This window comes from Electrona antarctica (genome assembly GCF_951216825.1).
Source record: "Electrona antarctica genome assembly, chromosome: 19".
Taxonomy (NCBI): Eukaryota; Metazoa; Chordata; class Actinopteri; order Myctophiformes; family Myctophidae; genus Electrona; species Electrona antarctica.
In genome coordinates, this window is record NC_136800.1 from 35,198,449 (window position 1) to 35,213,097 (window position 14,649).

At 47.7% G+C, this 14,649-nt stretch overlaps 1 protein-coding gene across 1 annotated transcript in view; it reads left to right on the forward strand.

The window, feature by feature from the left end:
• The window catches only part of ptprfb (protein tyrosine phosphatase receptor type Fb), a 208,724-nt gene that overhangs the window by 132,073 nt on the left and 62,002 nt on the right, over window positions 1-14,649 (forward strand). The window contains exons 8-13 of the mRNA XM_079529334.1: window positions 4,766-5,035; window positions 6,314-6,895; window positions 7,178-7,311; window positions 8,126-8,270; window positions 11,549-11,854; window positions 13,019-13,212. Of these exons, the coding sequence (XP_079385460.1) occupies window positions 4,766-5,035; window positions 6,314-6,895; window positions 7,178-7,311; window positions 8,126-8,270; window positions 11,549-11,854; window positions 13,019-13,212 (1,631 nt within the window). The remainder of the gene's footprint in view (window positions 1-4,765; window positions 5,036-6,313; window positions 6,896-7,177; window positions 7,312-8,125; window positions 8,271-11,548; window positions 11,855-13,018; window positions 13,213-14,649) is intronic.

The following is a 14,649-nucleotide window of genomic DNA, read 5'->3' on the forward strand; positions in this document are numbered from 1 at the left end:
TGCGTGTGCGTGTGCGTGTGCGTCTCTGTAAGCGTTGCGCGCGTCTGTCTTTCGGTGACCCTCCTCTTCCGAAGGAGAGCAGTGTCGACGTGGAAGGAATCACAACAGTCTGTGATTGTGCGTGAGCCCTCATTTCTCAGCCTCTTATCCTGCGATGAGAGCAGTGTCAGCTGCTGTCGCTCCACACTCCTTCATATTCATGTGAAGTGTCAATAAAACCACTGGGAAAAGTGCTGATTCTCTTTTTCTTGTAACATTGTGCTGCTCTGCATACATTCTGTATGGCAAACGGTAAAATAATGTTAATTTATCTCTTCGTGTTTTCAAGATCAGAGTTAAATTAACACTAAGCGTGTGCGTGTGCGTGTGTGTGTGTGTGCGTGTGTGTGTGTGTGTGTGTGTGTGTGTGTGTGTGTGTGTGTGTGTACATGTGTGTGCACATGCACACATGTATGCATGTTACTTCATTAACTACTGTCATTAACTTCCTACCACTGTGTGTGTCTACTGTATGGGTGCAATGTTCTGTTTCACTCTGTCCCCTCTTCTTATTGTCTTCCTCTCCATTTTGCAATCGTTCATTAACATCGCTCATCTCCATCAAATCACTCCATCCTCAAAACAGATCCACGGGAAGGTTGGTCATTTTCACTTTTTAACCCCACTCCCTTTCAGTGCCGAATGTAAAAGAAGGTGAAGCAGCTTCTGGTGAAGCCACTGCCGTTCCTCCCCCTAAAATGATATTTATTTAAAACAATACCCCACCCTGGCCCAATGTTGTCTGACATGCATGCTTGCATGCCATGGATCCCTGTATAGTGCATGCAAACCACTCCCTTGAATACAGCCTTGCTTTCTTGCCACACTCAACAGAAACCAGGGTTTGTGTGATTATCACTGCTGTTTTGGTTACCTTGTATGCATACATTTCTCCAGCCTCTCTCATACTGTCATAGTCACTGTCAGTCACTACACCCATTGAAAAAACAAATAAACATCTCCTCTCTCGCCCACAATACGTATATCTACCTTTGTGCAAACACTATCCTCCACAGATGAGAGCCCTGCAATGGATTACTCAGGTATTCAGGTGGCAACAGGATTTGTCAGGTATTTAGGCAGCAACAAACCCGACTCTCCCTGTCAGGGGACACAGATATCAGAACTGACAAAGCCGTTCACAGGGGATTACGTCTGTTTTAGCACCACAGGCATCCTCTAAGTGGAGACTGAAGGATGCGATAGGCTCCCGTTGGCCTATCTTCAGGCGAGACATCTACCCCCCACCCTCCCGCACCTGCTCTGCCCCCTCTCCCCCTCTCCCCTATATTCATACAGGCTACACTGCAGAAGGATTCAGAATGTCAATAATGTGACTTTGGGTGACATTTAGATCTAAAGCATGCAATTCATTGTTGCAGAATATGGGATACTTTACTCTCCCCATGGGCATGAAAAAGTGGCACCCACTCTAGCAAAATTGTTGATAGTAGTGACAAATTGTGACAAATTGTGAACTATATGAATTATGATATTCTTAAAGGTTAATGGGTCATTAAATGTAATGGGTCAGTAAAGTAAGACGGACTATGCCTTCTATAGAAATCATTTAGAAACGGGGAAAGATGAAGACAAATAGAAAATGTCCTACTAAATTGATTCACAGAAACTCCTTTCATCTGAGGAGTGTAGGGCATGGCAGTAGGTGTAGGATGAGTTGACCCTAAATAAAAGAAGACGTGGCTGACAGCAAGATGATCTCTGAACCATCATGGTAGGCCATGCCAGGAAGCCTGAGAGAAACGTCCACTGACTCCGTGCCAGGTCTGCTCTGAGATATTGATTGACTGAACAGGTTCTGCTATCCTTGGGGGACTTTGTCAAGGCAGTTAAATTTATAGGTATCCAGCAAGAAGGCAGGCAGGCAAGCGGAGCGGAGACAAGCCTTATTTTGTGGTTTTGATAGAGTCCCGGCGCCCTGTCTCACCGAACCACCTCTCAACAGGAGAGAGGCTTCAAGCCGGAGTCGGGGGTTGGGGTGAATCGATAACAATTACCTGCCCTCTAGTCATTTTGTTCCACAGCACCTCTCCAAACTTAACCGCACGCCATGAATTATTCACAACATTAAGTGTTCGATATACACAGGCCCCCCCATTGATGGGCTGCTCTTAGTACTGTTTAGTCTTTGAAATCATGACAGAGATACACTCAGCCCTAATGTTTTTACATTAGGCCGCTCTACCCCTTATCAGCCCCACTCCTCAATGTTTGGTGACTAAAGAGCTACTTTTCCAGGGCATTGTTGTTGGAGCGAACACACAGGTGGTCCTATAGGCTCTGCATGAGCACAATTCCACCGGTTATTTTTGTCTGCTTCAAACGCTCCTAAAAGTGCTCTGTAGAAAGTCTGCTGAGCACTAGTCACACTGATAATCAGATGTACAGTCATTTATCAGGGGAAATTACCAGTTGCTCCTTCCTGTACGCTCTCTTCCCGTCCAATGTGCTCCAACTTGTCAGCCGTCCCGTTACGTACCTTCCCTCTGCCCTGTTACGTACCTTCCCTCTGCCCTCGTGCATGTTGCTCCTGCTCGAGAATGTCACCTTGTAACTACATTGTATGTGTCCGTGTGTGTGTGGTCATCGCATGTTATATGGCGGCCAGTCAGCCCTGTTCCCGTGAACCTTTGTGAGCTAGATGCCACGGCCGCTGTAATCCTCATTGGAGAGGCTGCTGCTTCACCTTGACTACACAGCAGCACCAGCATACACATGTCACTGCTATAAAGAACTGACACAACGCTGCCTTGAACCACACATCCTCACTCCTACATTAGATCGAGTTCTTCTCAATACAACACCTTTGTGACACGTCCTGTGTACGTTGAAATAGTTGCGACGGATTTAATTCATGTGGGATGATAATAAATCCTGCGTCGCTAAATGATATGTGTGAGAGCAAATGTAACAGAAGCGGTTAGGGATTGCAGCTATGCAGACCTCTCCTCGCCTGTTCCAATGTGGTGTCATGTTCCACATCCATCGATCACGCCGCCCTCTTTGTTTCGGAAACGTGATGGGATGCTGCCGATTATTGGGCGAAGCCCACAGGATTCTTCTTCAATTCAACAAAACATCAGGGAGACCGGCATGCGTGCGCCTTTAGTGTTTGGGGGGGAAATTCACACGAGTGTGAACCAGGTTCCCCCTCTAATTATGGTGCGGTCCAGAAAGCCGTTTCCTTTCCCTGACTGGAATCTCAAAAGGTGCTTTTGTGTTTTTCCATTTCGCCACATAATGAGGGGAATAACAAGCATGGCTGTAACGACGTTCCGGTTCAAATTAGAAAGGGAGGTAGGGTAGCGGGAAGTGGGGGGTGGTGTGGTGTCACATTTGAAAACCCATTTCCATGGGGGCCAGTGCAAAAGAGCAATTACAGTCTGGACGCTTTTTTCCCCCCTCTCGGAGTGAGGCGCTGAGACCTTGTATATGCAGTGCATTAGGAGAAATATCCCATATACTGTAGATTCTGTTGGGAGACTTCCGTTATGTTTTAAATATGTATTGACACAAGTGATTGCCGGAATACTATAGTAATAATAATGTATATAATGAGAGCGTTCTCTGATGTGCTCTGTCCTCTGTGAGGGAGATGTTATGAAGAAGTCAGGAGTGGCACTTTGCCGTGCTTTCAGCTCGCAACACGCTGTGATAATGTTGAGCGTGTCATGAATTCCACCACTTTGACAGTGACGGATGTTGACACAGTGTTGTCAAGTGAGGGTTGTTGAACAGACAAGTTCCTTTTAAAAAGTTACCCGATTTTTGTAAACACAACTTTTTAAGAAAAAATAATAATAATATATATATATAAGCAAGCATATGTAAATGCTGGGTCTCTGTTTATTCAGGCCAGCTTTTCAGTATCACGTCGAGCCTCTGCATCGTTGCTTGCCTATTCCCTAGCGACGTCAGCAGGCCCTCCGCGTCTCCATGGGAACCCTTTTTAATGTCAGCCTATCTGCATATCAGAGCCTCACAAAGACAGTGGGGGACGAGGGGGAGTGAAAAAGACAGGCCTGAGCAGAAGGAACCAGAAAGTGGGAGGGGGGGGTGGACAAACAATGGCATCTCTGCAGGGTCTCTCAATGATGCAAGTCGCACCACCATTCACTGACACTGACAAAAGAGGACCAGATATAGTCACTCTGGAAAAAAAAGGGCTATGTCTTGAATGTATTCCCTTTTTTGCGCTGTAAAAGAATAATGTGCACCACCCACTCCTTCCCAAAGTTTCTTGTGAATTTCCATTCTGTGACAGCCCACATAATTCTATTTTGCATGCCTGAGCATTACGGACAATAGTGGTCAGCCCCTACCATTGCCCACCGTGCCAATTCCCAGTTTTTATCCCTCATTGTGTGTAGCCCCTGACACTGCCATTACCTCTCACATGAAGTATGGAGTTGGAGTTTCACCAGGAGGACATAACGCATGTGGAGGAACACACGACTCCTCTCGGTTTCTCACCCTGTACGACCTGTAGGAGTTGCTAAGCAGCAGAGATCGCTGTCCCCACCCGGCTCCCCACCCACAAACGGGGCCAACAGGAACGTTATCCTTGTGTCACCCGGACACTCTTAAGCCTTAGCCTTTGGGGGCTAGGGCTGTAACCAAGTCTTTAAAACATCCAGAAGAAAACGTTATGATGTCATTATAAAACCATCTTGTTTGTCTTCTCCCTCTTCCTCTCCAACTTCAGTGCGCCGGGTCCCGCCCAGGTTCTCCATCCCACCAACCAATCACGAGGTGATGCCAGGCGGCAGCGTCAACCTGACGTGTGTGGCTGTGGGCTCTCCCATGCCCTACGTCAAGTGGATGATGGGTGAGGTGGAGCTCACCAAGGAAGAGGAGATGCCTGTGGGCCGCAACGTGCTGGAGGTCACCAATATCCGCCTGTCTGCCAACTACACCTGCGTGGCCATGTCCTCGCTGGGCATGATTGAGGCCACGGCCCAGGTCACTGTCAAAGGTAAGAGCTGAAAGCCCGACTTCTGTGTTTGAGTGATTGAATACTGTAGTAACAGTTTGTAAAAGGTACAGAGGTACAGTTATACAATAATGCTAAAAGTATAACACAAAAAGCCCCGGAGGGCTTGTTTCCATGTGATCCTGATGTGAACCATGGTATTTTTAGCATTGCCTTTTTTGCAGTAAACGAGCGTATGCTTTTAGTATGTGGTAACACATGCGTACAATATGCTAATACATGCTAAGTAGAATATAAAAAGGAATCATGTTTAGATAAAAACAAGACATCCTTCTATAACCCGAGTCCCAACAGGCATCGTTCGTGACTTTCATCGTTCCCGAATAGCTGGTAAAGTCTAATAATGGCATGACATCCTGTGATAGTAAGCTAAGCTGTACTACATGCTGGCTGCTTGTGGCCATCCTGAGTTAATATGGTGAAGACCTACGCCTTATTTGGCCAAATGGAAATAGTGATCTTTATAAATATTTCACCAATAAGGAGTGCTTCACAAGATCGATGATCAGGATCGACAAAGAGACTAACTTCAAAAACATATATTTTTACATGAATAGATTTTCACTCACGCATGACCTGTCATCAGAGTTTTATATCCAGCATGTAGTGGCATGTACATGTATTGGCCTACTTTTGAGTGAATGTCTATGGTCCTGGTTTCATAAACCTACAGGCTGTTGCAGAATATTGGGAAGTAAAAACTAATTTGTGTGTGCGCATGTGTGCGTGTGTCCAAGCTGTCCAGTCCAGCGTATCATCTGCCATCTTGCACTGTGTTACCAACTCCTGTCTGTATTGATCCCACTCTCCACTTAGCTGATCAATATCCAGAATGTCACAGTCATTTATATGAACCCTTTCTTCAAAAGACTCCCGCAAATTCCCAATAAAGCCTCTTTAGTCTTTCTATGTGTATTGTCATTTCCTCTCCATAAGAACCACATGCTATTTTCTATTCTTTGGAACCTGCGTTTAGAAAACACAAAAATTGCACATCCAGCCAAGCCTGGGAATTGACTTGATGACAGTTCATTGCAGATGTATTAGGATCCGTGTTCAAAAAGCACTCACCTAGGCTGTGTGTTGCCTGATCGCCTATGGTCAAAACGATGTTATTCTCCCTGGGAGCCACTAAAGTGCATTTTAGAAATGGTCCTATTAGATGTACCAGAGTCAGACACAAGCAATTTACCCAGTCTGCACCACTAACTGAATATAACGGAATCTAACCCTTGTGCCCGTCTGTTTGTCCATCCCCAGCCTTGCCCAAGCCACCAACCTCTCTCATCGTCACAGAGACGACAGCCACCAGCGTGACACTCACCTGGGACTCGGGCAACCCGGAGCCCGTCTCCTACTACATGATCCAGTACCGTGCCAAGGCGGCTGATGGAGGCTTCCAGGAAGTGGACGGAGTGGCCACCACGCGCTACAGCATTGGCGGTCTCAGCCCGTACTCGGAGTACGAGTTCCGCGTCATGGCCGTCAACAACATTGGCCGCGGGCCACCCAGCGATGCCGTGGAGACACGCACGGGCGAGCAGGCACCCTCCTCTCCGCCGCTGCACGTGCAGGCGCGTATGCTGAGTGCCAGCACCATGCTGGTGCAGTGGGAGCCGCCCGAAGAGCCCAACGGGCAGATCCGCGGCTACCGCGTCTACTACAGCTCTGACCTGTTGGCGCCGCTCAGCGCCTGGCAGAAGCACAACACAGATGACAGCCGCCTCACCACCATCTCGGGTCTCACCACCGACATCACATATAGCCTCCGCGTGCTCGGTTTCACCTCCGTCGGGGACGGACCGCCCTCGGATGTACTGCAGGTCAAGACCCAGCAGGGAGGTGAGTTACTGACAAAAAGTGGGTGTGGGTGTTTATGTGGGTGGGTGTGTTTATGTGGGTGGGTGTGTTTATGTGGGTGGGTGTGTTTATGTGGGTGGGTGTGTTTATGTGGGTGTATGGATGTAGGGTGTTTGTGTGTTGGTTTCTTTATCATGCGACTGGACTTGCCAATTGTAAGAAGCAGCTTATTTATTTCTGATGACAGGACAGACTTTGTCTTGTTTTTGTTTTGTTTTCTTTTAATAATCCTCACCTCTCCTCTTGCCCCCTCCTTCTGCCCAGTTCCTGCCCAGCCATCCAGCTTTGAGGCAGAAGCCGAGCTGGACACCCGCATTCTCCTGACCTGGTTGTGGCCTGTCCAGGACCCCATCACTAAGTATGAGCTGGAGTACTGGGAGGTTGGCATTGATAACAAGGTGGGAATAACAACAGGATGATAACTATTTCATGGTTGCATTTTCCTCTGGCCTGCAATGGTCCTCGCTTCTTCTCCTGTCTGTCTGTCTGTCTGTCTGTCTGTCTGTCTGTCTGTCTGTCTGTCTGTCTGTCTGTCTGTCTCGATCTGTAATGCTCTCATTCGATCTCTCTCTCATTCCCTTGTTTCACATGTACATCTATCTCCCATACACAAATGCACAATTTCACAACTACCGTGAGACTGCAGACAAATGAATCTTGCTCTTTATGATGCAATTTCTTGGAATGGGGCTGCCTCGGCTGAAGCAATGCTGCCGTGGTAATGCAGTCAGCTCCCTAGCCGACAATAAAGAATTACTGTTTTGATTGACGGCACAATTATTCTGCACTGGTTCTCAATGTCATAGCCATGCAATAACCTCTGCTGGACCTGTTGTGGGCTGCAAAATGTACCCCCGCTCCAATCGATATGTCCTTTGGATCAGTTTGTCCTCAGTATTGAGGTTCAACTTGGGATATACTTGCTTCACTTTTTTGCCCTTTTGGGATGGAGAAAGTGCTGTTGTGGCATTTAGCCTGCCCAGCCTAGCAGAGAGTGGTTTCATACTCAACAAATACCATCTTGCAGGCCTTAGGACCCAAACATAGCGACATGCATTGATGTATTGATCGGGTAGAATAGAGGTTTAATGGCTTGAGAGACTGTCCCAAACTTGAGGTTTGATCCCTGAAAAAGCAGCCTTTTCAGAGTGTCAAATACTGGCTCACATTTAAATGCTCGCAATGATGGTTTCATTTCCTCCCTTCTTTCAGATCCACGTGCCCTTTAACCCGGCCGGCTCATATGCTGTGGAGGGCCTGAAGCCCGATACTCTGTACCGCTTCTCCCTGGCAGCTCGCTCCGAAATGGGCCTCGGGGTCTACACCCAGCCCATCGAAGCTCGCACAGCCCAGTCCAGTAAGTCCACAACCCTCTCTATCCTGTTTTCTCTTCCCTCTCTCTATCGCTGTCTTTTCCCTCTCCTCCTATCCTCATTGTCCATTAACCACAGTTGAAGATTCGGTTCAGATAGCGATTGCCCAAGGCCCGACTGCCGCCGGTTAGGCTTCGTGGTGTGCGATGCCACTTTGATTTGTATACAGTTTATATACGGAAGTTGAGTCAGAAGGTGTGGGCGACCTGCAGCATCAAGTCCATTTCAACACACCAGCGCTACTGTCTGACATAACTGCTGACATTCGCTGCTGCTGGCTCAGTCGGTAGCACACGTTCACTTGCGTCGCTCTGTGTCAACAACACTAACCTTCCTGTCCTTCCACCTGAGGACAGGCCCCGTGTTCAGTGTCAAAAGGTACGTTTTGTGTGTCTATAACCCCCCCCCAACCCCGCTACCCCCCTCCCGCTACCCCCCCAGGTCCCGCACTTGCAAGCTGTGCAGTGTTATTCTGTCATCCTGTTTTAACGTTCACTCATTTTTATTAATCGTGACATGTTTTTCTTTATTTTTATTTTTTTGAAAGCAAGAGCAATGGATATTCATCCTGCCCTAGACTCATGCTCAACACGGTTTCACTTCAATCTGCCACCACGATTCCTTGTAGAACATGACAGTCTCACAAAGGTGTATGCTGGCTGGTTTGATCCTCGGATAAACCAAGCTCACTGTTACGGCAATGTGCCACACCGGTTAAGGGCGACTTTAGGACCGACAGCCAGCTGATGGAAACATGATGAGAGCTTATTTTCTCTCCTCCCTTTTGTCCTTCACTGTACAATCCAGAGTGTTCATTTAACTGTGTACGGACCTAGGAGTCTGGGACCCTCCAGGCTTTACCCTCCTGCTCTCTGTCCCTTTGCCTCTAAGACATATCTACTGTATTTGCCATGCCCTCTTCCCCGTGCTACCCTTGTTAAAGTTTACTTTGATGTCGTGGCAGTATCTCTACCCTTGTCCTTTTTCTAAATCTGGACACAGCATCACATCCCATTATGCAGGCATTGTTTTGATTCAGCGTGTCACCTTTTTTTTGTGTGTACGTGTGTCATCGGTGTTGTCAGGGCTTTGTAGTGTCTTTCTCTCTCTCTGGAGGATTGGGTGGCCACCTGCCGTGAATCACTTACAGTTTGATAAGCACCCTCATGGCTTTTTCTGAGGGCAGCAGAGTTTCATGTCCCAGCACTTGCTCAGCGTACTCTATTCGAGCACCATAAAGCCCTATGATTCTAGTTCTACACTTTTCATTGCTCTGCTTATCATTTTTTTTTATGAAGACATTTCACCGGCATGCTTATTTAAACATCTCTCTTTTAATTACTCACTTTTGTTTCATTTTCTTCTTCTTTAAAGTTTATTTTATTTGTGCACTGTGGAATAGGTTCACATACTGTATGAGTTGTAGATGCATGAAATGTAATGAATGAATGCTCTTGTGTTTGTTTTCAGCATTGTTGTAGTCACCCATTTTAAAATGGGTGAGTTCTTTTTTTTTTTTACCTCTGGACTGCTGAGAGTTGAGTTGAGCACAAATTTATGTATTTATTTATTTTAGTTTTTTGTGCTTCCCTTTATTGATTTCATGTTGGTGCAGAGCTTGTATCTCCAAGCGTGGATTCGATATTTCCCCCTCAAACAAACCCAAATGTTTGCTTTGTTAGAGCTAGTAGTAGAGAGTTTAGAGAGACGGGACACTGAGGTAGAGAGAAGGGAGACATGACGTCGGATTCAAAATTGTGTCTTTGCAACTCACAAAGAGCATGTGTCATTATTAACAGGCAAGAGGCAACACAAGCTCAAAATAGCTGAGCGCCGTAGAAGACATTTTGAACATTAATGACATGCCCACAATAGGGATGCCTAGGGTGAAAATGGTTAAGTCAAACATTTTCAATTTCCTCAAAAGTAATGGTTTTTGGTCATACAAGATCTCTGCCTGACAATGACTACATAGAAAACACTAGAATGGAAAGAGCAAGTCATGAATCTGTCAGGAAGCTGACAAAAGGCATGGTGGGCTCCATTTTCGTCACCGCTAAAGCCCTTATCCCTAAACTTCTTAGCCTTTTTTCACTATTTTGCTAAACATTTTTGAATAGTTAAAATGGCCAGTCTACAAGCTCACAACGTGTCAATGTAGATTGGCTAGTTGAATATATTCAAAAATGTTTTTACAAATAGTAAAAAAGGCAAAGAAGTTTAGGGATAAGGGGTTTAGCGGTGACGGAAATGGAGCCCCATGTTTCATGACACGTGCTTTGTGTTTTTAGCTAGTTAGCTTGTCTAGCTAATTAGTCTGGCTAAAAATTGCTGAGTTAGGGAGCCCAGAAACGAAAGTTCTACTTTTAGTTTTTATGTTCACTAACTCAGCACTTATCACACTCCCCCCCATGTTTCTTAAAATGTATCTATTCTCACATACTTAGCCCCCCCCCCCCCCCCCCCCCCCCCCCGCCTGATGCTGTCACTATTCTTCAAACTATGATGATATGACCTACTTTATTATCCATTTACTCTTGTATTATTAGCACACTACAAAGGCTCCTGCTGCTGTGTTCAGCAAGCATTTATGAATTTTCATCACAAACAGGCCTGTCTGTAGATAACAAGAGTGATGAATAATAAGATGTTATTGCAGTCCATTTCTGGTAAAAAATGTAACCCCTTTGGCTCGATTGTCTTAATTCTACCTCATTTCCGTGTTCAGAGCAGAAACCAGGGTATCTCGGTGCTTGTCATCTTCAAAGGCTGGCATATAACGAGGCTTGAGAGCTGCTGTCAAGCCTCTCAGCCCTTTGCCTGGCTTCTGCATCGATGTGTGAACACCAGTTAAACACTGTCAACACGCATTCACACAGTGGCGTCGTGGCTGGGTCTGTGGCCATTGCATCCCTTTATGAGTCTCCATACATAAATATTAAGAGCCAGTTAGAAAGAGTGTAGATAGAATAATTTATGAGAGCATGAGCATGTGGTTAAGTCTTTTACACCATTATGTTGCATTTCATATTAGGTTTTACTGAGCGTCTGGTCTGAGATCCCCCATATACCCAAACACAAAGCCATGCTCTTCCGTGCAGGCACCGCTCCATCAGTCCAGAGGCGTTCGTCCTTGCCTTGGGTTTGTTTACGTTGTTTAGTTTCAGTTTTTTGTCGTTTCTGTTGTTTTGGCTTGATCCGTGCCCCTCCCCTCCCCCCTTCCTCCTCCTCCTCCCCCTGTGGTTGTGCCCCACCCCTGCAGCCCCCTCCGCCCCGCCTCAGGAGGTGCACCTGGTCAGCCTGAGCTCCACCAGCATCAAGGTGAGTTGGGTGGCGCCGCCGGCCGCCAGCCGCCACGGCGCCATCGTGCGCTACACGGTCAGCTACCAGGCCCCCACCGGCGAGGACACGGAGCGCCACGACGTACCCGGCATCGGGGCCGACGCCACCAGCTACGTGCTGGAGGCTCTGGAGAAGTGGACAGAGTATCAGGTGTGGGTCAGGGCCCACACGGACGTGGGCCCGGGCCCCGAGAGCTCCGCCGTACGGATCAAAACCAAGGAGGATGGTAGGTTTTTTGCTTTGTTTTTTGTAGAAGGGGCGTCTCTCTCTCTGTGAGAACATTCTCTGCTGCTCGATGGCTGCTCCCCCCCGACACCCTCCACCCCCTGCTGCTTGCTGCCTCTCTCCTCTCATTACGACTGACACTTTCTCTCTCTAGCGACCTCTCTCTGTGTCCTGTCTGGTCAATTAGGAGGTAATGAGGCGAAAGCATTGGTCACCTATATTTCGCTTCTCTCTCTCTCTCTCTGTCTCTATCTCTTTTTCTGTCTGTCTCTTGGCTTATTGGGTCTCCTCTGTGACTTTCAGACCTTCGAGCCACTGCAGGTGCAAGGCTCATAATTTGTTGGGGTCCTACTCGCCACACCACTTTCACCATGTTCATCTCTCTCTCTCTCTCCCTCTCTCTCCCTCCCTCTCTCTCTCTCTCCATTTTCTTCTTCTTTGTCCTCATCTGTGGTTCATGCCTGACCCACTCTTCAGCCCGAGAAAGTGGAGCAGGGCAACCAACAACCAACTCTCTCTGTCTCTCTCTCTCTCTCTCTCTCTCTCTCTCTCTCACTCACTCTCTTTCTTCCTCTATCGTTCCTCCCTTTTGTTTTGCAGTGTGATATAGAGTGGCTGCTCCTAAGAGGCAGCGGTCTATAATTAATGTGTTTGAAGTTTTTTTTTTGCAACACAGCTAATTTCATAGCCGAATTAGGGGCATTACAGACGATGTTATACCACATGCTCGTCCCGCACTTTAATTATTTTTTTTTTTTACAGCAGACCGAGAAAAGGGTACAAAGCGAACAGGGGCATTTTGACTTTGAAACACTGGTGCTAGCAAGTAACTAAAATTAAATTAAAATAAACAGAAACTAAGAAAAGAGTCATTATTTTGATGTTTGACGACTTTTGGCTCATTACCAAAAATGAAATAGTGGAGAACAGAAGGGGAAAAAAAGGCTTTGCTCAGCATATTTAAAAGTGTGTGTGTGTGTGTGTGTGTGTGTGTGTGTGTGTGTGTGTGTGTGTGTGTGTGTGTGTGTGTGTGTGTGTGTGTGTGTGTGTGTGTGTGTGTGTGTGTGTGTGTGTGTGTGTGTGTGTGTGTGTGTGTGTGTGTGTGTGTGTGTGCGTGCGTGCGTGTGCGCTCCTGTCCCTCTACTTCGCGCCACCCCACCCACAGTGCCAGGTGCACCCCCCAGGAAGCTGGAGGTCGAGGCGGTGAACTCGACGGCCATCCGCGTCACCTGGAAGCCCCCCCTGAGGGAGAAGCAGCATGGACAGATCCGTGGCTACCAGGTCATCTTCTCGCGGCTGGAGAACGGCGAGCCGCGGGGGCAGCCCAACATCCTGGACGTGGCTCTGCCGGAGGCGCAGGTAACCTGGCGCTCACCTCAGCTCTTTGTCTGGATCTGCCTCCCCCCTCAACCCCCCCTCCCCCTTCTCCCATCCCTGTCTCGTTCTCTCTCTCTTTTCATTTCCTGTTCCTCAGCTCACCCCCACCCACTCACTCCCTTCCCGCGCCTTTCATTCTCTCTCTCTCTCTCTCTCTCTCTCTCTCTCTCTCTCTCTCTCTCTCTCTCCCTCACATTTCTCTCCATGCACTCTAAAAATCCACACTTCATTTCCCTGCCGCGTCAGGTGACACGTGTGTCCTAGTTTCCTCATGCGGTTCTTTTTTCGTCGACTAGATTTTCCGCCCGTCTTCTTCCCATCTTCCACTCAACACGTGACATTTGACTCTGAATTGCCCACGGCGTATAACCCTCACCCCAGTGTGGGATTAGCAACTGTAACAAGCTCACATGCTAATTCTAATAGCTGTTCAATATTGTACGCATGTATTACAATTGGAATAGGGGCTTAACCGTATCGATGCCCCCTCTCTTTTGTGGGTTTTAGCGGTAATACATATAACGCCGCCTTGTTACCCTGTTTATAAATTAGTGTTATTTTCCCCCATACAACACCCTCTGCGCACGCATTAATGCAAGCAGCTGCCGAAACACCCCAAAGCCGAGCGCCGCTCAGCTGAGATGGCTGAGAGATCGTTCGTAATCCTGCTGAGGGATTCGCAGGTTCATGAATATCTTAAAACCGAAAGCCTTCGAAAGCCTCCACCCACCCCCTCAACCCTGCTCGACTATGCTCTCTCTCTCTGTCTCTCTGTCTCTCTATTTCTCTCGCTCTCAAATAGTGGAGAGACCAGCCAGGAGGCACTGTTAATGCCTCCTCTGGACTGCTCGCCAGGAGCATTGTTTGTGCAAACACATTTGCTCGCCTGCCCCCCAACCCCTTCCCTGCCCCCCCCCCCCCCACCCCCGCCAGAAGTGTCTCGTTTAAATGAGCAGGCGTTCCCTGCTGCCCCAGAGACGTACTACTAAAAATATGCATGAGCAACACTTGTGAGGAGCATGTGTTGATAAATGCAGCAAATGTAGCGTCGTTAAGGGAGATGACCAGCGGGTTGCTGGTTCAGATCTCAGGCGGCACGCCGCTACGGCTGTGCCCTTGAGCGGAGGCTATTAACACTCATTTGCCATGGCAAATAACCCCACTATGATAAACGGACGCCGCAGAGGTTGGAGAGCTGTCAAAAGTCACCTTGGAATGACGCATTGGACGCGGTAGACCTGAACTATAAGGTGTCTGTTGACACTACAGCTTCTGGTGGGCTGCTTGAGTGATGGCTGGATGATGAATGACATTGCCGCGTAGGCGGTGACTAATCTCATGAGATCTCTCTCGTGAGATTATGTAGATCATACACATTGAGCAAGAATGGAAGCCCACCGAATGACGCAGGGGAGATAG